We start from the raw sequence: 26,881 nt of genomic DNA on the forward strand, positions 1-26,881 counted from the left end.
AAGCTCCTGATAGTAACTGATCAGTGGTGTCCAAGTTGGCTTTGAGGGGAGACTTGTGTAGAGTGCAATACTCTAGTTTAATCTCAACGTTACCCGCCTCTCTGGGTTGGGGACCTTCTTAAGGGGTCTTGGAGATGGGAGCTACAGCAGAGAATGCACACGTACAGGAAGTTGTTGATCTTGCTCATGTGCGGGGTGGCACTTGCAGAAGGCCCTGCTTGGATAAGTGGGACTGTTGTGGTGGAGCACAGGGACAGAAGTGGTCCTGCAGATACGAGGCGCCAAAGCCATGAAAGGCTTTGTATGTGACAGCCAATACCTTGAATTGCACTCAGTATCTGATGAATGGCCAATGCAGTGGTTGCAGAATGGGAATAATAGGGATGCTCTGCCAAGCTCCTGATAGTAACTGATCAGTGGTGTCCAAGTTGGCTTTGAGGGGAGACTTGTGTAGAGTGCAATACTCTAGTTTAATCTCAACGTTACCCGCCTCTCTGGGTTGGGGACCTTCTTAAGGGGTCTTGGAGGTTGAGCTCTTGCAGTAGTGTGCCCAGCTCGGGGGCAATCGCAAGGCTCCACTCCAAGGTGGCAAAAGTTCCAGGCACAGGCTTGGGCCTCTTGTGGAACCACTAGCTTGCCACTGCTAGTTTCCCCAGCATGAGGGTTGGGGATGAGATCCATCATCATGCCATGCTAATGCTATGCCATGCTAATGCTCCTGTGTGCTATAATCAATAAAGCTATGGTCTGGTTTATCCCACACATGTCTTACATGCGTGTTTTGCTATGTGTTCTGTTTTCCTTACGCTTGCTTCTCCTTACCTGCTCTTAGGCCTATGGCCACAAACACTATGGGCATATGTACATTTGCCCACTATTCTGAAGCAATGATTCACATGAGACAGAGGGAGCTATAACAGTGACTAAACACACCCACTGCAGCAGTCTCTAATGCCTTCTCAAAGAACTGAGTAGGAAAAGCACTTATATATTCTTCCCACGAAAACAAAAAAACTCTGCCAAAGCAGCTGCCATTTTTCATGAAATCAGTAATCGAAGAAAATATGTAGAAACTAGTTCATTTTACTCACCAATTAAACACAGTGTTTTGAACATCCCACTGTAAGTGTTCTATGGCAAGCTGTTTATATAACGGCAATTAGAGGAATATCTTTTTCTAAGCTTTTTGCTAACAAAATTACATGCTGAAAATTAAGGAATGTGATCAGCATGGCTGGTTTTTCAAGATATTACTTTGTTATTAGGGTCGATCTGCTTACTAATTCTCATTCGCATTTTCAGCAGCCACTTCCCTCTTCCACCTGTGCCCCTGGACATGATTTTTCAGAAATTGCTCTGGCACTTTTCCTTATACTGAAAGCACTGGACTCACTCTGAAGTAGCTTTTGCCAAATAAAAACTCTGGACTCACAGTTACTAGAGGAGAGACCTTGTACTCCTAGTGTCAAGCATTTTTAAACATGAGTTAAAAAACAACATGAGGAGGGAAGGCAGCAGGGTAAGACCTTGTTAGATCTTGAAAGCTAAGCAGGGTTAGTACTCGGATGGTAGACCGCCCAAGGAAGACTCTGCAGAAGACGCGAACTACAAACCACCCTGTTTCTCATTTGCCTTGAAACCCCTAGCTGGAGTGCCCATAAGTCTCTTGCAACTTGACAGCACTTATGTAAGTAAGGAACCTTAGCTAAGGGAGCAATTCTAAACAGGAATACTCAGGAAAATTCCCATTTTATTTTATGGGGTTTACTCCCAGAAAAGTGTGCAGCTGAAATCCTGTGGACACATCTCCCAACTGCAGAATAACAGAAGAATTCAGTAAGATCTCCTTTATTTGACCTCCTGATCTTCTAGTCCACTGTTATGTCTTTCTGATGCAATTTTATTGTATATGTAGCCCATTAAGTCTTATTTGGCTGGTGTATTTCATTTGCACTGATCCCAGCCTCAGCTGGAAGACTGCAAGTGATAAAGAGTCCAGTGCCAGTTCCCTTGATAGTCTGTTGCAAAAGTAAATCACCAGCACCATCACTATTTTATGCTCTATTTCTAATTTGAGTTTTTCAAGGTTTAGCCATTTGTCCTCCTTATGTCCTCCTGTGCTAGATTAAGGAGTCCTCTAATACACCACACTTTCTCTGCAACAGATTACTTATATTTTCTAAATGATCACTAGGCTTTCTGTTTGATGTACTAATCAGAGAGATGTCTCTCCTGCAAGGTTATTCCTGCTTTTTAAAAAAATGCAGTTAAAAGGATACAAACTGAAAATGGATACATGATATAGACAACTTGTGGAAGCCTGGGCAGGGTAGCTGTCCCCCAAAAGGAATATCTTTCCATGAATGCTGTCTACTGTTCCATGATTGCAGCATTCCATGAATGCTGTCTACTTTTTAAAAGCATTAATATGTCTACATTCCCCCCAATCAACTAAAAACCAAGCTAAAGCAATAAATCCATTTAAAATCCAGCAACAATAACTAAAGACAAATTAGAGGCCAAATCAAGGCCACTGAAGATATCTGCAAAAAGCAATGAACTGACACATCAGAGACCCACACCTTTCTGTAGGATCTAATCTTCTATATGAGAATGTGAATTGCTAGTGAACAGAGATCTCAGAACCAACCTAGCTAAACAGGAGACGGGCTTTTGTAAACTTCATAATAACAATGTCCTTAAAAGAACTGGAAAAGCAAGTTACTGAAGTATGTAAGGGGTTACGTTATACAAGTAGGGATGGGCATGGATAGGAAAAATGGAGGTCTGTGGAGGTTCGTGGTTTGTGAATTTCACAAACTATAAACTTCCATGGACATTCCTCGTTTATGAACCAGTTTGTGAAGACTGGGAAATGGGCTCAGAAGGCATTTAAATACCTTCTGAGCCCACTTCCGGGTTGAACCACCATGGCAGCATGAGGCCACTGAGCTCAGGAAGCAGTTAAATGCCTCCGAAATCCACAATGCCACTAAACTCAGGAGACATTCTGAGCCCACTACTGGACTGCACCACCGCTGTGGCACACCGCCAGTGAGCTTAGGAGTCCCACTTCTGGGTTGCGCCGCTGCTGCAACACACTGCTAGTGAGCTTGGGAGGCATTTAAATATCTCCCAAACTTATTTGTGTTGTGCTGTGGCACAATTCAGAAGTGGGCTCAGGAGGTATTTAAATGCCTCCTGAACTCCCTTGTGGGCATGGCACAGTAGTGGCATAGCTTCAAAGGGTTCCCTGGGCACCAGCATGTCTGACCCACAGACCGCCCCGACGGACCAAATGGACTGCTGTAAAAAATCGCAGTCCATGGGCGGTCTGTCAAAACTGCAAATGCACGGAGTAGGCAAACGAACCACAAACCATGTTCCGGCTCATTAAGAAATTAGGTCTGTGGACTGGTTTGTGCCCATCCCTATATACAAATCTTACTATGAAGAGCATATTATCAATTAATGTTATGTCACATAGACTGCATTGCTGTATTTATATGTAAGCATACAAACCCCATAATCAACAATTAACAATATTTTTCCATGCACCTTAATAATATTTATGTAGTACTATTTTAAAAATTTGTACTACTGGAGAATTTTAGCAATTAATCGTAAATATATGTATGTCAGAAAACCAGGGGGAAAACACTGCTGTCTTGTACCATATGTCTAACAGCAGGAAGAGGTAGGAGATCTGTCTGACACAAACACAACTTAATCGTGTTGAAGCAATGTTAATAAGTGATGCCCAGCATTTGTACACCCAAACCGAATACTGGCCAGGCCCAGTGCATCAGAAGGGAGATAAATATTTTAGAACATACAACATATTTTGTGATGGTACTCGTCATATGCATGAGATAAACCTACAGCCTTCTGCTATCATGATCTCTACTTCAAATGACTTTTTAAAAATCTGAAGCCTTTCCTTTCAATTCTGTTGTTATAAACCAGTCTTAAGAAATTCTGATGCAGTTTTTTTTTTGCAATCTTCATCAAAGGAGGACATGATAACTATAATAGTTACGAACAGATGCTCTAAAATATTTGACTATGTTACTGTTCTAAAAGGTAAAGGTAAAGGTTATCCTTGCTCGAAAGCTAGTTGAATCTGACTCTAGGGGGTGGTGCTCATCTCCATTTCTAAGCCAAAGAGCCAGCGCTGTCTGAAGACTTCTCCATGGTCATGTGGCTGGCATGACTAAACGCTGAGGTGCACAGAATGCTGTTACCTTCCCACTGAAGCGGTACCTATTTATTTACTTGCAATTTCCTGCTTTCGAACTGCTAGGTTGGCAGGAGCTGGGGGCAGAGATGGGAGCTCACTCCATCATGCGGCACTAGGGTCTCGAACTGCTGAGCTACAGACCTTCTGGTCTGCAGCTCAGCATCTTAACCTCTAAGCCACTGCGGCCCCTAGCTACTGTTTACCATACAACTTCCTTTGCCTCACCTGAGTCCTTTTTCATGACCTGTTTGTTTGAACATGTTGACTGAACATTTTCCGCCCATGGTTCTGATCCCATCCTTGTGACTTGCCACTTTGCCTCTACCTTGTTCGTTGAATACAGTTTGTAAGCAAGGATCAGAGCAAGAATCACAGCTCCCTGTAGCCCAAGAACACTGTGATAAATAAAGCTAAACAGATAGTCCCGGCAAGCCTGCTCTCTTCAGATCTTGGGAGCTAAACAGGCCCTGGAGAGCACATGGATAGGGGACCACCAAGGAAGTCCCAGGTTGCTATGCAGAGGCAGGCAATGGCAAACCACCTCTGAATGTCTCTTGCCTTGAAAACCCTATGAAGTCGCCATAGGTCAGCTGCAAGTTGATGGCATTTTACACAAAGACAGGCACACAGAACAGCTGGAGTTCTGGGGAGGAAGGAAGAAGAAGGAAGGAGGGAAAGCCGAAAGCCAGTGTGGTGAACTAACTGAAGGATCTGGGAGACCCAGCTTTGAATCCCTGTTCTGGCACGGAAGCTCACTGGGTGATGCTGGGCCAGTTACAAGCCTAACATGCCTCACAAGGTTGTTCTGAGGATAGAATGAAAGGCAAAAGGATGATGTGAGCTGCTCTGGGTTCTCATTGGGGGAAACGGTGGGGTACAAATGAAGTAAACAGATATTAAATAATGCTGAAGACTTAAGGGGCAGATATAAGAAAGGTTTGCTGCTGAGGGGGAAGGAGAGAAGGAAGCAGGGAAAGGTGGGAGATATGGGGGCTGCCAGAAGGTGAGAATGATGAAATAGTGTGGGAAAGGGGACACAGGAGGTAATGAAGTAACCCTGCAAGTCCATGCAGGTTCCCTGCTCCCAAAAGTACAACTGTGAAGCATGGAAAGCTAAATCAGATCCTTATTATAATCAGACATTAGGCAGTTGGCACTAATATCCAATTTTACTATACTTTATTGCTTTCAAACTTGCTTGAGCACTCAGGCATAAACAATGCTAATGTCCTAATAAAACTGTGGCTACAGCTTACTCCCCCCGCAATTTTATATACATGGTGGTGGCAGCATCAGCTGGGAATAACCTCTAACACAGTCTATAGTATCATACTCATATCAGAAGAAAAACACTTCCTTTATTCAGTTAACATCTATTCTTTCTAGCAAGAGGCAAAGCTTCAAGAAGCCAGTAGATCTATGTGCATTTAGCAGCCACATCTGCCTTTTAACAACATAATTCCCCAACAACTGAGCTGCCAAAATGTAAGAGCTAAATGGCACATCAACAGAGAGCTCACTTACAGCTACGCTGCAAAGGGAATAGCAAGACATGTGCAAGCATCGCAGCTTTGACACCGAGTAGTGGATCTCACGAGATGCCAAGCCATCCTCCAATACTTGGCATCAAATAGCAAAGCAAAACAATGAAGGAGTGTAAACAACCTTAGGAAAAACGTCTTTGTAATGTGCTCCTTGACTTTCTATTCAGTGTAGACTTAACAAAAGAGAGAAACATGCCCTGGAATAGGTCTAGATGTGTAAGACATTGCAGCTCCTGGTTATAGCCTAATTTTTAAAATTGGTAAAGGCTGCTAAAGTGCTTTCCAATATACAGGAAGATAATACACAACTAATTACTTAGAAGAACACCTGACATCATAACAACAAGCTTTTGCTCTTTGAACTACAATCGAAATGATTTGGCTTGGAAGTGTTATCTTGCATCTTCATTCTACAGAATATATAACGGAGTTATCTGAACTATCCTCCAGTGTAATGAAGGGATATTGTGGAGCCCTACAAATAGGAGGGAAGGACAAAGAAAAGCAGAATGCCTAGCTCTACAGCCTTGCTGTCACACTTCCTTCTGTTCCATTCCTCTCCCCTCTGCTTTCCTGAGACCATCATGGCCTGACCCTCTTGTCCTTTGTTGGCCATGTCTTGGGAAACAAGATTTCTATGTCCATCTTTAAAATGAGCCCAAGAAAGGTGACTGCTACAATCTGTGAAATCAAAGGCCTTAGTCGAAACCTTCATTTTCAGCATTTCTTAAATTGAATTCCTACAAATATTTCCTTTGTAGTACACAGAAAATCTCTGTCATCTGTTGCTCATTAAATCCATTAGAAATTGCTTGAAACAATATACACAGCAATTATCTCTTAACAATGTTGCATTAGTTATTATGATATGGAAAACCGGTTCCAAAAACCCAGCAAAGCTGGAGTAACTTGGACACATTCAGATTTAAGACCTATTTATGTGACCATCTGTGCATGCAATGATTCTGGAGCAGCCTATGGCCATTGCCTCCCAACCAGCCGCTAATCAACCATGCAAATCTACTGCCAGGGGAATGATTCCATTATTATCATACACTGCAGCCTTCACTTCTGTGGGTGTATGCAAAAGCTCTGGATGGTGGAAATGTTCAACTGTTTTGTCACAGGCTGGGAGCCATTTGACATGTTTTCTAAGCACTTCTCTTGCAGCTACCACACACAGGATTGCCAAATTTCTTCCGACAAGACTCCTGTATGGTGTGAGACCTTTAACTGGTGTGAGACAAGTACATATTTAAAGCTAAAGCTCCCCCCCCCCCAATCACTGCAACCGCATTCTGGAAATGCTGAATTGCTTCTTGTCTGACAGGTTTTTAAAGGGACAGGAGCCCTTTCAGGAAAAAGGTTAGCAAGCCTAACCACCAGTACTACCACATCTCATGCGAATGAGAATTAAGTCACATTTAAGTCTTTTTCTGCTATATATCCAGATACCTAACCAAGCAATTGAAATCATCACAACTTACAGACTTGCATGCACTTAGGGGCTAACACAGAGTCTGAGATCAAGCCAGCACCAACTGATCAAAAGCATGCACGTAGTGAGTGTGAATGGCAGCTTTTGTCTAACAGCATTGGAACTGCCTTCCTAATTCAAACTAAAAGTCTACCTAGTTAAACCATCTTTCTTAGTTATTGGCCAGCCAGAGGCACACTGAAGATCATATCCAGGACATGCTGGAACCACCTGGAGAAAAACAACAACAACAACCCAGCATATGTGCTGGGAGTGAAATCTTTCCACAATCCATTTACACAAATATTCAGGAGTGGACTGAAAAGTGACAATGGCACAATTAGTGGCTCCTGCTACGCTACAAGACAACACTACAGGGCCACTGAGCTCAGTGGGGCTGACAATGGGTGGTAACTTACCCGCTGAATCTAGAAGCAGTGCAGGAGGAGACAGTTACTGGATTGCAATGAATTGTCGAGGAGTCTGGGTCAAGTGACCCCTGAGGCTTGGCCAGAATTGCTGGGGCTTGACTCTGACTGCTCCTGGCCCCCAGTGGCCCTCCAGGGCAGTGATCCACTGGGAAATTTCCCTACAAGTTAAATGGCCAGTCCGCCCCAACAAATATCTGAATATGCTGGCAGACCTGATGAAAACAACAAAGGGATGCCTATGAAGGCGATATGGGAAATGCTCCTAATCTGGATACGAGGGACAACTCCTCAGGCCCTGATTATGGTGCAAATCCCTCCAATGTACTGGTGTTTATATTAGGCCATGGATTTCTATGAGAATAGCTGCTGTGCTTGTTCCAGTGAAAGAGATGTAAGAACAGAGAATCATACAGCTAAGACGCCTGACTTGTTCAAAAATTGTTCTACTGGTAAAGAGTCTCAGTGCAGACATCCTGGGGCCTAAACAAGGAAGAGAGCTGAGCAGTAGAGGTCAAGGTAAGATCCTTTCATAGAATTAAAATGGGGGAGGGGGGGCTGAACCTTCCCCTCCCCTCAGAAACCACCATGAGCCTGAGCTGTACAAGACTTCGTTTGTGCTCCACAGTAGAGGACAGTGAGAAAATGCTAATGACTGAGCCAGCAAGACATGAGGGAATTCTGCTGGCTGAGAATGAGAAGAGTGTAGCTTACTTCCCTCTCAGCTAACACTAGGAGCTGCTAGAGGATGACACTGGCTCCTCCTCCCTAAAGATTCATTATGGTGTAGTGAAGATGCACATGCTCTTGGAGAACAAATCATTGCCCAAACGGTCATTTTGAAGTGAGGCACCTTGCTCAACCCAGATCACAGAGGAGGGGAAATCAGATTCTGAACACTTGTTTCCTTGGATACCAATCTCTACCTTTCTCTGTGGATTTTCATGCACTGATGTATTTGTAAACAGGTTTATTTCATTTGTACTCAACCTTTCTCCACCATGGGGACCCAAAATGACTTACAATCTTCTCCCCTTTTCCACTTTATCCTCAAAACAATCCTGTGAAGTAAGTTAGGCTAAGAGTGTGTGACTGGCCCTTGGCAGAGAGGGGATTCAAACCCAGGTCCCACAGATCCTATTCCACTACTCTAACCACTATACCATTCTGGCCCAGATCTTGATTTTTCAAAAAAGAAAGGTTCTCGTTGTCATTTCTATTTAGTAATTATTTTAATTCCCCTGAAAAACAAGTCAATCCTTTTTAATAGGAAATGTGAAAAAACATTAAGTTCCAGGAGTTAAAAACAAAGTCTTCTAAAAAGATAAGCTTACATAACTTATTTTCCAACAGTAATAAATATAGCACTATGATTTCAGGTCTTTTAAGACAAATGCATCATAAAGAAACATTAAAAATATAGTATATAAACTATTAAATGAAACTTATTTTTGCCACTAAACCATATTAATATGATCTAAAGTGCGCTGTCTAGCCAAGGATAATGTTTTGGTTATAAAAAAGGCAATAGACTGAGCGACATAATTATGTGCAGACAACACATACAATCCATACAAAATATAAAAGTCACATTTATAATTAATAGTAAATATCGTAATTATAAGATCATTTGCATAATTTAGAAGTAAATAAATGGATGTTTAATGGCCTTAAGGAGAATAATAAAATATGAAGGAAGTTGTGTTTCTTTTGCAAACCAATAAAATTAATGAACATTAACTGTATGAATAGAAGACACTGCTGCATCCCGGTGTGCATTAATGGCAGCATTTTTATAGCTGAGGTAAAACAATCCTGAAAAGTCAGCAATTTTTAAAGTAAATCTATGACACCCGAAGAAAGGATTATTATGTAGGACTAAAAATTCCATGTCACATTTCAAAAATTAACCCATCAGGCAAACAAAATTTGTTTTGAAATATTCACATGCCTTTATCATGTTAATTGTTATACTGAATTTATTCATTAAAGATATAATTGAAGGGGAAGTCTTTAAACATTTAAACACTGTGTGGTTGAAAAACTGTTCTAAAGACACATGCATAAAACATACTGTGAAGCCCTGATAGTTTCTGGACAACAAAAAGAAACCCTGCATCGTCATCATCATCATCATCATCATCATCATCACCACCACCATCGCCGCCGCCGCCACCGCCACCACTGTTGTTGCTGTTGTTGTATTACAGATCCACCTTGCCTGTGACTTGACATCTACTACTTAACAACATTACGCTTCCTGGTCTTTGCTGAGAGGTCTCCCAAAAATGCACAAAAGAGAACCTGAATATCAGCAGCTGATTAGTAGTTCACTCTTTTTGGGTGTTGGGAATAACTTCTTATATGATCACAATAAAAGGGAATGGGGAGTTGTGTACAGGTGGAGAAAAGTAACATTAGAGAGAAATTGATGAGTCACTTTTTAATAGCTTTTTAGATGGGAAAGCATTCAAACACTATTTCAGTCACCTGCAATCTGAAGCTGTACCAGTTGTAAGAGCCTGCATAATGTGATTTCTGTGCATGTATGCACTGGCCCCCAGAGTCTATGTTTGTTTGTTATTTAAAAGATTTGTATTCCATCTCTTGGCCAAATGGTGAGAAAATACATAATAAACAGTAAAAATCCATACAATAAAACATAAACTGATGGCAATTAAAATATCATCTATCATTTCAAAGCATCGTGTTGAAAGTTACTTGTGGAGATGTGGCAGCCTGAAACCAAACCATAACTAAACAAAAACCTTGGTGAATAACAAAGGTTTAATGAAAGTGACCAAATTAGACAGCCGATAGATAGTAGCAGGCAGATGCTGCATAACTAAAACATCCCTTGCTGAGAAGAGCACCACCTCACTTTAGAAGGTGGGGAGCACATAGGATAGGTCCTCTATATAAGATATGGGAACAATCAGTCCTTTAAGTACCCTAGTCCCAGGCTATATGTGCCTTTAAAGGTAATAAGCAGCACAGTGAATGGTGTCCAGAAGCACAAGTAGCTAGTGTAGTTCTTTAAGAACTGCTGAGTTATGTAATTGGTAAGGTAACTAACACCCATTAGCAATCTTCCTGTGGCATTTCATACTAACTAAAGCTTCCAAACACTCTTCACAGACCACACAACAACTACATTGCAATAGTTTAATCTGGATGTGATCTGAGAATGGATTTGATCCTGGCTATAAAAAACAACAAAACAAAGCAAAAACAAAGGCTATAGCTGGCACTAACCAATGTTAAACAAGACACTATAAAGCTTCCAAACACTCTTCACAGACCACACAACAACTACATTGCAATAGTTTAATCTGGATGTGATCTGAGAATGGATTTGATCCTGGCTATAAAAAACAACAAAACAAAGCAAAAACAAAGGCTATAGCTGGCACTAACCAATGTTAAACAAGATACTACGGCTGCGGTCACTCACACGAAATAATCCACTTTCAATGCTCTTTCCAACTGGATTTTGCCAGTTCACAAAAAATCCAGTTGAAAAGTGCACTGAAAGTGGATTGAAAGTGGATTATTTAGTGTGTGTGACCACAGCCTATATGTCACAGAGGAGAGCCATACTTCCAGGATAGGAACCTGTTCTCTCAAGGAGAACACAATCCCATAAACCACTGACTGACTCCTTAATTCCTGGCTGTCAATACTGTCAATCAACAACACTTCAGACTGTCTGGTTATCTTTCTACATTTCAGAAAAGCCTCTAAATGATTTCATATCTATGTAACTGTTATTCTACAAATACCAAGGCAGAGAAGCAAACATATCCAGATATAAATATCTTGTCTTTATCCAGTGGAATTTCACACAACAGGAAGCTCAACACTTTGGGACACGTTATCAAAATTCTTTTTCCTGATAGGCTTTGGTTAAAGATGTACCCTAACAGGTATCAAGAAAGTGGATTATTACATTTGGAGCTATTTGGTATTTGGAGCTATTACATTACAGCTCTAACCCCCCCCCACCTAACCTATGTCACTTGTTTTGTACAGAAGTGCTAGAAGCATTTTTTTTCAGACTCCAAATAATAATTTTATAGCACTGAACATTCTCCTCCCATAGCACTAGTGAATGCAGATAGTCATTAAGAATCCTAGAGTTAAAGGCAATGAAAGAGAAGAGGAGGTTTGGGAATACTGTTTATTTAGGAATAGCTCTCTTGTTCATTGTTGACAGAACAAGTGAACAGATGGCCATAGACCTGAATGATCTCAAAGATATGGCACTGAGCTTCTTGTAGAGTTCTGTAATGTGCATCCATGTACACATAAACATATCATATTAATAAAGGAATGGTGGTGGTGGTGGAAAGTGCCATCAAGTTGCAACTTTCTTATTGTGGCCCCGCAGGGTTTTCAAGGCAAGAGACGTTCAGAGGGGGTTTGCCATTGCCTGCCTCTGTGGAGTGACCCTGGACTTCCTTGGTGGTCCCCCATGCAAATACTGACCAGGGCCAACCCTGCTTAGCTTCCAAGAACTCATGAGCTTGGGCTAGCCTCGGCCATCCAGGTCAGGGCATCATAGAGAAATGACTGTTTAGTAAATCAAGATACATGAAAATGGAGGACAATCAACAAGTTTAGTCTATATTTTAAACTTTATCCTTATTAACGTCGTTTTTTGAAAAAAGCATAAGAGCAATTGCTGGATCAGACCAGTAGTCCATTTAATCCAGTATCCTGTTCCATTGAGGCCAACTAGACACAGCTGGTACAAGCAGGGTACAAAGGTCAGGGGTACTCCTTTTAAAAAGGTTTTTTTTGTGTGTCATTGTAATTAATAGCCATCGATGGTCACATGAATTGTGTGAACTGAGAGAACAGTTTGGAGACTATTTTACTGCATACACTTGAAATTGTGTTCTGTGTCAGTTCTCATTTTTTCTTTTCTGTATTTATGGACCCAAGAACTTTACAGGGAGATTCGTAGTTCCTGGCTATGCAGGATTTTCCTGCTGTGTAAACCTCTTGAAAGCAATCTTTATAAAGGAAAGAGCTGGGTTTCCTCGCTCAAAATAGCTGAGTAGCATTGCTTTATGATTAACAAAACATCTGTATTTTCTCCCAGATTAACTGAAAGCAATTTAAAGCCTAGGCATTGACAGGGGTGTGAAGAAGGGAGGAAATTGGGAACACCTAAGTCATATGAATAAGATTTGGGGTTGAGTTTTACTCACCTCGTATTCCTCCTTAAATCCATAGCCTTCTGCACATTTCATCTGTGTAATATGCTGCAGCAAATCAGCAACGCGGATAGCTGGATGGAGCTGTCCGGTCTGGTATGGCACATCTGCAGGCTCTCGCTTCTTATATGTATGTGACTGGACCAAGCTGCTTGTGTCACTGCCCATCGTATGGGTTTCATCTAGGAAAAGAACACTGAATAATGTACCGGGCGATTCCTGATTCTTTCACAAAGGTGTGTGCTTTTACAAGGATGGACGTTGACCCTACCATCTCTATCTATGTGGGCTAAACCGTAACAAAAGCAAACTCTACTAGTAATGTATTCAGGGAAATAGCAAGGTCTATTAGAAAGAGGAAAAATCTATTGGTTTGAAATGAAAAAGCATTGCATAGTCCATACTGTATACTTTTTTTACTGGTTGGTTTAAACCTACTGTTCAATTCAACAATTTAACTTTTTAGGTATTTAGTTCTAAATTGTACAGAAGTTTCAGGCTGAAACTTCATCAAGTCCCAGTTTTTTTAAAAAGGACTTGAGTGTTTCCTGGATTAGTAAACTTTTTATTATCTCTTTCACGGTGATTCAGGGCACATGTTAGTGAAAGCAAAATGTTTAAAAAATGCATAAAATGATATGAATTATTAAGCCAGGAGTAAAATGGAAAATGTAGGTTGGATGCAACACTAGGAACGAAAATACACAAGGATAAATACAAGGGATAATTTGATTGAAGTCAAACCTTTGGTTGAATTTAGCATGCTGCAGTATCAAGTACACAATATAACATGGGCCATTGTAAAAGGCATGAAATGTTATATGTCAACTGACATGCAAGCCAACACACAATAGCACCCCACTGGGTTGGTCCAAACTAGTATGAAGCAAACAATTTCCCACCCCCTCCACACCTCTTCAATGGGGCAAATGGGCAACTTACCATTTATTGGCACTTTTAAGAAGATACATATCAGGAGAAAAAGAGGAGGAGGAGAAGAAAAAGGAAACAGGCCATAAGCAACAGTACTACAGTAATAATTACAGGTATTTTATGATTATAATTTGAGTGTCTAGAGTTTGGTTACCTAGGAGAGCAACCAAATATGTTAAAATTAAAAGGGCAGGGTTGAGTAACCAATATAAGTTTCCCCCCCTCAAATTAGGTGTAACTTTTACCTTAATAACATGACAAGGAAAATAAAAGATCTAAAACTTAGCATTGAATATCCTTTTTTTTCTTCTTCTCTAAAATTAAAAATCAAACCATTTTTTTATCTGCTATTAAGCTGTTTAATTAAATTGCAATATGAAGTCTACCATCTTTCAAAATCAGACGGTGACTCAGAAACCCTTAAAAAGCATACCTCATCTAACACTATCCTACTGAAGGAAATGGGACTAAAAAGATCAAGGGTTGGATCCAGCTGGATAGTTCACAGAAGCAGCTGGCAGAGCATATCTTTCCCTGCCTTCCCGTTCCATAAGCAGCCTGCTATTTGTCTCAAAATTCCTCTCTGAAGACTGGGAGAGCCTCACAAACAAAATGTACCACAGGATGGGGCATGTCAGCAATGATAGGAACAAGTAACACTGTACCCATGAGCAGTTTTACCTGATTCCCCTTCATTTATTGCAGCACCCGATCCTGTGGTGCACTTTGTCTGTGAAGTTCATATAAGAGTTTTGGGACAAACAGTGTGCTCAGACAACTGTGAATTCTTCTTCCGGATCCAACCCAAGGACTGCAGCATAATGATGAACTTAAAGCACCATTTCTACAGCAGAATTTCATTTTGTGAAAAGCTAGATTTGAGTTCAGTAGTACCTTAGAGACCAACAAGACTTTGAAGGTATAAGCTTTCAAGGGTCAAAGTTCCCTTCATCACCTTTGACTCTTGAAACTTGTCCCTAAAATTTCATTGGTCTCTAAGGTATTATTACTGGACTCCAGTCGAGCTCTTCTATTGCAGACTAACATAGCTACCCTCTGAAACTATAACTTGTGAAAAGAATCCATGTAATTTTTTACATTAGTAAATATTCTTATAAATGCAGTTCAGTGTGACAAAGCAAAGAATGCATATTAAATATTTTACTGAAAACGGCCTTTAGGTGGTTTACTACAGGATTACACTGATTTTTTCTTTTTATGGTAAAATGTATAACTCATCCTAATACTAGAGTATAAAAAATTGTACAGGTTATCTGCCTTTAGTGCCATAGTTATATTGCTATATCCTAGCGCTGTCTTATTGTTTGAGATGTGGTTTTGAGGTAATGATTTGATTTGTATCCTGAGCAGTAACTGACTGGTGAAACAAGTATTGTAATTGGACTATGAGCATGGCTAAACTTCAGATTCGCCACATGAAAAGCATCTAGGCCGGCTGAAGGACTTTTATTTCTAGTTAATGTCCTCAGTTAATCTCCACTAGAAATTGAGGAGCAAGATTAGCTGAGCAAGACACCCAGAGATTAAAGCCTTCTGGTCAGTAGCATATTTTTCAGAATGGCAATAATCTCCAGTCTTCAGAATTCACATCAGTCACAGTCCGATCACTTTGCTCGCTGCAAGAGTACCTGTCGACAGGTTTTAGTCTCAGCATTTAAACGGAACACTGTGCAACATCCCTAGACTTATAATGTGATCCCAGTAGCCGTGGCAATTCTGAAGAATACTAGGAGCTCTGAAAAGGGGAGCTTCTCCTCAGCCAGAGCTTCCTGATGAATGTTTAAAGCTTCACGGGAAGAAAAGTGATTGGGGTGGGTGGGTTTGCAGATGAAAGTGATGGGCAAAAGAAGGGTAAAGTATCCTTCCATCCCAACATTTCTCAGCTGAAAATTGCTGCCTTCTCCCATTAAAAGAAGTAGCACATAGGGATTCCAGGCCTGTGTTTGCCATCAGTCTTCTAATTCTATCCTAAGACTTTTGTTTTTTGTTGTCTGTGACAGAAAATGTTCGTGCAGCCATGGTGCACTCCTGTCCTTCATGAAGAATTTGCTGCTTCACAGAAAACAACAGGAAAGTCCCTGAGCGCACGTATCAGTGCACTTATCAGAGCCTCTGTAAAGTTCAGGTGACAATAAAAACATTAATGCATTAACATATTGATTTGTTAAATGGTATAAGAAAGGGGCAGTTTAAAGATCTTGTTCCTCACATTTTGTTTAGTATGTGATAATATATAAATCCTGTAGTTTCATTCTGTAAAATGTGCTTTGTGAAAACACCCCAGGTTGTCACTCATTCACACGCTAGAAATATTGCTGCTCCTCACAAACGCTGTAATCTTCACACTTCTCTGCCAGCTTCAGCCTGTTATCATATGATGGGGCTTGTACTGGCATAGTGCTGGAAGCATACCTGGATCACAGCGCCCTGAAACTGTATAAAGGAAATGCCACTAAAGTCACTAACATGAAATGATTTCAGCCCAGTGGAGTTGCCCTCATGTTAAAGTGAGGCACATTCAGGAACTCATTAGCATAATAGGCCACACCCAACAGGGAAAAACCATTAGCATGTTAGGCCACACAGCCCTCGTTACCAGAAGTGTGGTCATCCAGTCACACCCACCTTTTGCTTCTTATTCTGTTTACCTTGTTTGTTGTCAAAACCCAAGGCTTTTTTTGTAAAAGGAATGTCTTTGCATGTTAGGCCACACCCCCTAATGTAGCCAATCCCAACGAGTTTCTGCCATTGGGTGTGGCCTATTATGCTAACGAGTTCCTGCTGGGCGTGGCCAACTCGGGAGCCAGCCAGAACTCCGTTTCTGTGCGTTCCTGCCCAAAAATAGCCCTGGGCACATTAATATGCTCAAATAGTATCCTCCTCACCTGTTAGTAAAAATCCTAATTCTAAAGTAATACATGTAGCATTTCAAGGACCATAATCATTTTGCCCCAATCATTTTGCTGCCTTACTATTCTGATACAATATAGCTGCCTGTGGGTGCTATTAGCTAATCCTTAGTAGAACTGTAATGCAAAGCACCTTGGGATGCATGGCATGAAAGGCGATATACAAGTGTTGTTACAGTATGTTGTTGTTGAAATGGCACCTGAGTACTACAAGGTGGCTAAGACACAAAAGACAAAATAAATAAGTAAATAAATCAATAAAACAAGGAGTTGGAAGTTATGATATTTTAAAAATAAATTTATTCACAGTTAGGTCATGATTATTTTATTATATTATAATCAGATAAAGTTTAGGATCTAATCCAGTGCTGGAAAATCAATTTTAATACGTTCTTTAGAGGATCGTATATTTCTGAATCAAGCAGACCCAGCATATACTGAAATTCATTTTTACTTTGTTCTCTCTTTGTTCTTAGAACCAAGATTATTATTTTTCATAAGGGAATAATTTGCTGTCCTGTATTGCAGGCACTAGTCATAAGGTATATCCAGGTTACTGCTTTTCTTCAAAACAGACTTTCATGCAAAAATATGCAAAAGTATAATGAATGTGGACTTCTTTTCTCTCATTTTAAAATATTTTAACAGGTCATCAGGGTGTGTAATAGCTCCTCTAAACTCTTAAATTTTGAGAGCCACATCATTTCACAGGTAATTGCTTTTGAAAAGTGAGGATTCTATAATAAAGTGGTCACATATGGTGTGGAAGAGGCAAAAACTTCATTAGTCCTAGTTACTGCTTTCAATTCTATAGTATTCAAATGCTGATGTGATTACTCTACTATTATCTTACATTTCATTTCAGATTTCCTGACCTAAGTAACAATAAGGAAATATTGCTACTGCTATCTAAATAGTATCAAATGTACATGAAAAAGCTATAAATAGATATAATCAGGTTAGGAACAGAAATATCCTTTTTGTTTAAAAGTGCTTTACTTAAACTGGAGAATGCCAGTCTACAGGAACACAGAGGGCAATTCCAATCAGATCTTTCTAAAATGCAAAGTTAACTTGCATGTTCATAATGTTATGGAATTGAAAACCTGAGTCATGTATCAACACATTAATTTGTTCCAGCTACGGCCATGGCTCTTTACCCACTTTTAGTTCCAAGTAACATGTGAGAGTGTAAGGACGGCTGCTCCAAACTCCATGTATAAAAATAGCCAGAATATATTTTAAAATTATAAAATGTAATCCACACTTTATACTTTTAAAAGTCCAATACTCAATTAGGCTAAAACATATTCTCTTTCTGATCTGAAAATTAAACAATACAAAAAATACAAAATTCAGAACCTGGTAGCCCTCCTTAGTAAAAATGTTGGCTTTTAGCTATAAACATGCAAGGATTTTCTACATGTACAAGCAGGGATTTCTCCATTAATTGCTAGTCCGAGGTAGTCTGTCCTAACTTCCTGCTGCTTCAGCACTGTCAAGTGAGTTGTGTGCATACGTCTCATGCATCGAATCAGCTACTACTGCAACACTACTAAGCCACAGGTAAGGTGATTTGTGCAGGGTTTCCCTGTGGCCTAGTATAGGTTGAAATGGCCATCGATGGCTATTAATTACATACAATGACAAAAAAAATGTCAGTCATCCCTGACTTAGTTGCCGATTTGGAGCCTTAGGAAAAGGTGCAGCTATGGATAACAGCCAGTGAGATGCAAAAGGGCTATTTCTGTTTTTAGTTAATAAACATTCATAGTGCAATCCTGAACAGAGTTATACCTTTTTAAATCCATTGAAGTCAATGGGCACAGGGGAGTGTAGCTCTGCTTAGGATTGTACTGCCAGGTATATCTCAGAAGGGAGACATGGATCTTGAGAACATTTTGGCAGCAGAAAGTTATAAAGTCTGAAGAAGCCCTATATCTTTCTTATAAGCGGAATATCTATTTAAACTTGTGCCATTTTTCTATTGTTAAATAGAAGAGGAAACTAGAAAGCAATTCACAAAATCCCATGTTCAGTTCAGTGATGCTCTTCTAGCTTCAATCAAAAATGTATCTCAATATACATTTTAATAAGCTTGATGATTCAGTTTATAGTCTTTTTTCTTTATCAGAGACAAATACTTTTAACAACTTTAACATACAAGCAATTACTAAAATACATCCATCAATAAAGCATACTGGAATCCTGCACTTAGTATTACCATTTTTCTTTGGATAATAAGGCTTTCCTCTTTTACAGATTGCTAAAGCAAACACATATGCAGTAACTTCAGGCTACTAAAAATAATTTCTTCACATGCAAGTTATTACATTGTGATGGCCACTGCAGTACCATTTCCTCATATTTACTAGAAATGATTTTCTTTGGATGTCAGATGGAAATGAACTTTGCTAATTATTACTGCATTAAATGACTTTGCTTTATCTCTTTTGCATGAACCACCTCCTGGAAATCCATGGCCACAAAGCCAGAGAAGGACAAAACTAGCTGTATACATCTACCATATTTTCTAAATTTATAGCTCCTCATGCCACACCGCAAATCACTTTTGAGACCCAGCAGAGTTTCAAAAGCAGCTTATGATACAGTATAGCAGGCTCCTGTACAAAAAAGGAGGAAAATCCAAAAAAGTCCTGCTGGGAATGTAAGATCTCGTATTCCTCTAAAGGAAATTTCTATATTGTGTCTCATGCACAATTCAGTTCAGAGACTTTTGACAATGAGTTCAGCAACATCAACCCAGAATCCATAGTGTACACCATACACAAATCCATAAGAACTTAGAGAGACAGAGAAGAAGAAGAAGAAGAAGAAGAAGAAGAAGAAGAAGAAGAAGAAGAAGAAGAAGAAGAAGAGAAGTGTAAAACCATTGAAAAGACAATGTGAAAGCAGCAACTTAAATATTGGAATGGAATTTTTTACACAGTGCATTATTGGATTTTTATCTCTTTTATTTGGTTAAAAAGACAGTTTGGGTTAGATTAGAGTTAGTATGGTGGTAGTAATTGAAAGCATAGCCCAGCTCTGTTATGTTTTCTAAATATAATAATATCACATGCTGCATCTTGGCATGGCAAACCCATTTCCCTTCACTCTTTTTATACTGGACAAGTAAAGTGTTTTTAATTTCCTGACAGACAGATACAAATGCTTTTCCTTCTGTAACACTAGTGTTTCCTTTCAGTTTATGGGATGTGACATGTAATAAACACTATTATAGTGTGCCAACTTGTCAATTTTGTGGGTCACCATCCCATTGCAAATCTCTCTGTGATATCAAGCAGAAATTATCTCTGCTACAAGCAGCAGGTAAATGAATAAAAACTGTATTTTAGCATACCCTAAATAATATTTAGCAGTCATTTATTTCACAGACAATGCCGAAATAATGACAAAAACTTTCATTGTCATGATACTGATATTTTTTGATGATTTACCATTCACAACTTTTTCTAAAAACAAAACTGATTTTTTTTCCTCTCCAGAATTTGTCTTATAATAAATACCGAGTAAGATGACTGAAAGTAGAACTAAAATATGCTTATTTGTACATTCATCCCCTGGCAGCACATAACATTTGCTTGGGAACTATATTTTTGTAGCCCATATTTCAACTTTTGAAAATTGTTTTTGCAAGGTGTGTTGATAAAGGGAAATGTTCTCACCTAAAATTGCAGTTGGCACAAACGGATCTGTCATACATCATAAGCAGGTCAATGCGGAAAAGGTAAAAAGAGAAAGAAAGGTAAACGACTGATAAATGTTTCCAAATTTTCTGCCAGAAAGCCACAAATAAGTAAGTAACATGCAAAAGATGCGTAGCACTTTTTGATAGATTAAAAGTATATATATAAAATGATTCTATAACAATATTATTTATAAAAAAAAGCTTTGGTCATCCTTGTGCAGGTGGATCTTTGACACATGCACAGAGAACTTGTGGGCTGGAGTCCTGAAGAAGAAAGCTCTGGCTAGACGGGTGTACATGAGGTATGCATAACCACACTAATGCTTAGTGTGTGTATACCAAGGCTGGTCTTAAGGGAAGCACGAGGTCTCCAAGATACTCTCTAATGATCGCTCCCCTTGTGCACATCTGTGCCCACACGAGGAAAGATCCATTAATTCCTAGGGGTAATTATATAAAAAAAACCAAGGCCAAAATTGGTTACCTGGGTAGTAAGAATTCGGCACTGTTGTACTCAGTGTGTTTGTTTTCATTGTAAATGAAGATGGTGAGGATACAGCTGTTAAGAGAAGAAAAGATTGGTTGAGGAAGGAGAATGTGAAAAATGAACCCTGGAGTTTGGGAACTACTTTGGACGGTTCTTTAAGTGTTTGGTTTTGGCTTGAAAGCTCCTAGTTTCTTTATCCTAGGAAGCACGAGGTCTCCAAGATACTCTCTAATGATCGCCCCCCCTTGTGCACATCTGTGCCCACATGAGGAAAGATCCATTAATTCCTAGGGGTGATTATAAAAAAAAAAACAAGGCCAAAATTGGTTACCTGGGTAGTAAGAATTCGGCACTGTTGTACTCAGTGTGTTTGTTTTCATTGTAAATGAAGATGGTGAGGATACAGCTGTTAAGAGAAGAAAAGATTGGTTGAGGAAGGAGAATGTGAAAAATGAACCCTGGAGTTTGGGAACTACTTTGGACGGTTCTTTAAGTGTTTGGTTTTGGCTTGAAAGCTCCTAGTTTCTTTATCCTACTATAGGTTGCATTAGGGCTCCTTCTTTCATTACCTTTAGTGACTCCTCCCCATTATGCTAATAGTATAAGAAATCTTAAATCACGTAGGAGAATTCCCTGCCAGAGTTTTTTTCCAAGCAGAATTGCTTCAGTTACCAAAGGGAACTGTTACGTGAAGCAGCTAGGATATGGAATTCTCCCATAGGATGTTGCGTTTGAAATGCTGTTGGGCAGTACAAGCTGCCATGGCTCTGAATTTGATACAGACAATATTGCCATGGGGACCTTTGTATAAAGTTCTACTAACTGAAATTATTACCTTTGCTTGCTTGCTTATTTATTTATTTATATTTCTAGCTCACCCTCCCCTGCTCAGCAGGACTCAGGGAGGGCTACAACAGTAAATATACACAATAAGATAAAACAATTAAAAGACAATCTACACATTATTTTTTTAAAAACCTATACGGTAGCAAATAGTACATAAGATGGCATTCAGGGACAGTCAGTCACAGCAGCTCCAGAGAACTTTCAGTATGTATGCCCATAGATGGAGCCAGGTATTCGGCAGGTGGCAGAGAGCAATAGGCAGCACCGCATTACTGGCACAAAAGTGGGGTAGCGGAGGCCGATGGAGTTGAATCTCCACCACCTCAATCATAGGCCTGGCAGAACAGCTCCATTTTACAGGCCCTGTGGAATTGCAAGAAATCCCACAGGGGCCTGATCTCGTTAGGGAGAGTGTTTTACCAGGCCAGAGCTCTAGTTGAGTTAAGTGGATCTCCTCTGGACTGTTGATGTTGATCCGTGGAGCGTAAAGCTCTTTGGTCCTGCAGATACGTTGGTCTCAAACCACACATGGCTTTAAAGGTTAATACCATAACCTTGATCTGATATTCAAGAGCAGCCCTTTGTATAGTAAGTTACAGTAATCCAGTCAGGAGGTTACCACTTCATGGATCACTGTGGCTAAGTCATGGGGAGAGAAGTTGCCTGACCAGCCAAAGCTGGTAAAAAACTGATCTGGCAATATTCGTGGTAGCCTCACCACTGGCATTTGTGTTAGTAACACCCTGTCAAGGGTTGGGAGCTGGATTCCCGACCCATCCCCCCACAGTTCAGACACAGGACCTTCAGCTTTGATGGATTTGATGGATTTACTTTCAGTCAACTCTGCTTTAACCAGTCAGCCATGGCCTCCAGAGCCCTGGCCAAAACATCTGGGGCAGTATCTGGTTGACCATCCATCAACGGATACATCTGGGTGTCATCAGCATATTGGTGACAACCCAGCCCAACCCTCCAGACCAGCTGGATGAGGGGGTGCATGTAGATGTCAAATAACATAGGGGAGAGGATCGCCCCCTGAGGGATGCCACATACCAGAGGGTAACATGGTGAAACCCTCTCTCCAAGCGCCACCCAATTATACACTAACAACTGTATTTTAGTGTACACCATGAAACCAAAACCAGGATACCAACAGCATCTTTATTTTATTAATTATGCATTTAAAACATTTCTGTGCTGCCTTTCCACCCAAATAGGGTCACCAAGGCAGTGAAAATCAACACATTTCAACATTAAAACAACATTTAAAATAAATAATATATAATTTAACAATTCAATAAAACATATAAATACAAGCACACATATAACAATCAAGGAAGAGAGCCAATAACAGTTAGTGGGGGGATGCCAAACAAAAAAGTCTTCACCCACTGGCAGAAGAGAATAATAGGGACAGATATACAAATCTCCCAGGGGAGGGAGTTTCAAAGTTTCAGTGCCACAACTGAGAAGGCCCTTTCTCTGGTTGTCACCTCAGATGGAGGGACACCTGAAGCAGGGCTTCCGAAGACGACCAGAGTGGATGGACAGGCTCATATGGGAGTAGGCAGTACTTCTGGTATGCTGGTCCCACCAAGCCTTTAGGGGATATACAGACTGACCACAGAAGTCACACACTATCTCTTGATTATACTACAAGTTAATTCAAGGAATGTTTTCCCTATCTTCCTTTAGCTGTGAAAAAATACTTCAGTGCAGTGTTTTAACAGTGGTACAGCACACATTTTTTTGCATGCAAAGAGTCCCAGGTTCAGTCCCTGCCATCTCCAGTTTGAGGGATGTCAGGAAGAAGGGCTGGGAAATCCCTCAGTGCAAGACCTTGAAATATGGCTTTGTCAGTAACAGTGTTAATGGGTTAATTGTATCAACTGGAATAAGACCACTTCGTATGTTCACTCTTGAAAGTGAAGGGGGCTTTATTTTATTGGATAATAATGTTAACATTAAAAATGTCATCTTGAATTACTTTGACTCTTTTTGTCATAAACAAATCTGAGGTTATGAATCCAACACAATGACTGATTTCATGAATTCCCTTACACCATGAATTCTTAAATATGTCAACTGTAACATTGATGCCAAATTAACAAAGTTTTACATGCAAAGAGTCCCGAAAGCCAGTCGAGTCCGACTCTAGGTTTGCGGTGCTCATCTCTGTTTCAAAGCCGAAGAGCCAGTGCTGTCCAAAGACATTTCCGTGGTCATGTGGCCGGCATGACTAAACCCCAAGGCGCACGGAACGCTGTTACTTTCCCACCAAAGTGGTACCTATTTATCTACTTGCAATTTCTTGCTTTTGAACTGCTAGTTTGGCAGGAGAATTGCTATTTCTGACAGACTAAATGGCCACAACCCAAAGTCTTCTGTATTTTTTTTATGGGCTAAAAAGAGTATGGGGGCAGGCAGGTTGTGTGAAAGCAATAAAAAATTCAGAATTGGAAAAGTAAATGAGGAAATGCAATTCAATAACTGCTGCACCTGTGCTTTTTGTACAAAGGGGAAAGAACAGACAGAAATGCAAAATCATCTTTATTATTTTTAAAGAACCCTATTCTTTCTGAGTAGCATACATGCTGTGACATGCTGCACGGTATGAGATTCCAAAAACTTGAATCTTCTATGAATCAATAACCTGGCCATTGAATTGACTGGGTAATGAGAAGTATTTTAAAAACCATTTACACCTCCCCTCCCGGCCTACAGAAATAAAAATGACTGCTACATTCCTATGCATTTTTTACTTACATCTTCCATTTAGGTTGTGTGTGTCCATGAAAGAGAAAGCCTCATCACAGTTGGTGCCTTGTTCAGTGTAGCTTTTATCCATTGAGTTCACCATCACTGTCATTTCCTGCCGTGTGCTACTCAATGTCTCTTTCCGCTTCTTAGCCAATTTCCTGAACATATGGGAAGAAACGGGATGCTGGGGTAAGTAAGTACAGAATCCATCTTTTTATATGCGTGTACATCTGTTAATACAACTATTCAGAGACAAAACACTTAAAATAATGGTGGAATTCAACCCCCCCATATCTGAGTACAATGCAAAGCAATAAAATATGAATATCATCAGCTTCACTGAAGTAGTAACAAGGATTAAGCTAATTGTATGGACTATTTAGAAGCAGGGAAAAAATGAATAACATAATTCAGGGACAGCCCAGTTCAGTATAGAGGCCCTGTCCATACTCATAAGGTCTATTAGAGCCTCTCTTCACTTACATATGTTCAAAGCATCACATACAGGTAGTACAATATCATGGGTTGTTTATTCTACCCTTCTGTCTTTCCTTCGGTATGCCCTTTCTCATGCTCTAGAGAGCAACAGAAATTTCTGCTGAATTAAGAACATAAGACGAGCCATGCTAGATCAGATCAAAGTCCCATCTAATCCAGCATTCTGTTCACAACAGTGGCCAACCAGCTACCTCTATGAAGCCCGCAAACATGAAGACTGCAATAGCATCACATTACCTGACCCTCTCCCCACAGCAACTGATTTAATGAGGCATACTACCTCTGGCACCAGAGGGAGTAGGTATCCATCATGATCAGTAGCCATGGATAGCCCACTCCTCCATGAATTTGTCCACTCCCCTTTTAAAACCTTCCAGTCTGGCAGTACGATCATATTCTGTGGCAGCAAGTTCCACAAATTAACTATACACTGTGTGAAGAAATATCTCCTATTTGTCTGTCATGAATCTTCCACCCTTCAGTGTCAGTGAAAGACCCTGGGTTCTATTATCATGGGAGAGGGAGAAAAGTTTCTCTTTGTCCACTGTCTCCATGCCATGCATCTTATATTCTAATAGTGAAGTCAGGATATCTTTGGATACTTAAATCCGGTGACTGGAGCTGTGAATGGGCAAGACAGATCTTTCTACAAACCTGAAAAGGGTCCTAGGTTTGCAGAAAATGTGAAATCCAAAAACACACACTGGACAGCTTAAAAAATCCAAAAACAATAGAAGTAGCACCAGTAGCTTTAAGCAACTGATTCTCTCGGTGACTGTATCTAGGCAACCACAGCATTCAGCTTTGGCTCTTTCAGTAAAAGGTTGAGGGAGGGGGCAGGGCCCTTCCCAGCCCTATTTGGGCTTTTGAGGGAGAACTCATTGGGGCCAGGACTGGCTAGGGTTGCCAGCTCCAGGTTGGAATATTCCTGAAGATTGTGTGATTAAGTCTGAGGAGTGCAGGGTTTGAGTAGGGGAGAGGCCTCAGCATGGTAACCTACCTCAGAGTAGGGTTGCCAGGTCCTTACCTCATGCTGGCGGAGGATGGGAGGGAGCTTCCCGAGAGTGGGGGGTGGGGTGATGTCGCTGTGTGCAATGTCCCTAATGTGATGATGTCACATGGAAGTGACATCGTCATGCCAGGGATGTTGCACAGTGCAACTCTGATTTTGGAGAAAAGTCTATGGTAAAACTGGGCTCAAACCACAGAGTTTTGCCCAAAAACCAGATTATCGCCGCATGACGTTCCCAGTGTGATGTCACTTCCATGTGATGTCATCATACCAGGCACATCGCATGGGGGTTGTGGCTGTTGGGGGCAGGGCTTCCTTCAGGAGCCCACAAAATCAAAGAATCTCTTGCTCCCACCTGGGGACTATTATAACAAACAAGACCACGGTGTAATGTAACCAGCAAAACAATAAATCACCGTGTATGAGTATACAATATAAGCAAATGTTTATATATAATGCTTTTGAAATTAAATTGTCAGCAAAATTACAACTATAACAAATTAAATGCAATCTTAGGCTTGACAGTACATATGAGACACTACAGTATAATTTTAGACAAACAACGGATATCTAGTATAAGTCCGTTTACGAATCCTTCTTCAGGTTTGTCGTCTGTTTTCTTATCTTCAAACAAATAAAGTGCTGCAAGCATTATTTCACAGTTTTTTGTACGTTTTCACGCTTAATCTGGTGACTGGGGAGCTCCTATCATGCTCTCATGTGACAGAGTCTACAATGTGATATTTGGCTCAGCTACCCTCAGTCTGAGCATGATAGGAGCTCCCCAGTCAC

The 26,881-nt window shown here is 40.4% G+C and overlaps 1 protein-coding gene across 1 annotated transcript in view; it reads right to left on the reverse strand.

Moving 5' to 3' along the window:
• PTPRM (protein tyrosine phosphatase, receptor type M) overlaps window positions 1-26,881 on the reverse strand; it is a 509,160-nt gene that overhangs the window by 109,404 nt on the left and 372,875 nt on the right. The window contains exons 16-19 of the mRNA XM_015406598.1: window positions 24,586-24,737; window positions 21,305-21,379; window positions 13,854-13,865; window positions 12,906-13,093 (exon numbers count right to left, since the gene is read on the reverse strand). Coding sequence (XP_015262084.1) covers window positions 12,906-13,093; window positions 13,854-13,865; window positions 21,305-21,379; window positions 24,586-24,737 — 427 coding nt within the window. The remainder of the gene's footprint in view (window positions 1-12,905; window positions 13,094-13,853; window positions 13,866-21,304; window positions 21,380-24,585; window positions 24,738-26,881) is intronic.

The sequence above is a fragment of the Gekko japonicus genome, unplaced genomic scaffold, assembly GCF_001447785.1.
Source record: "Gekko japonicus isolate JY-2015 unplaced genomic scaffold, Gekko_japonicus_V1.1 scaffold138, whole genome shotgun sequence".
Lineage (NCBI taxonomy): Eukaryota > Metazoa > Chordata > Lepidosauria > Squamata > Gekkonidae > Gekko > Gekko japonicus.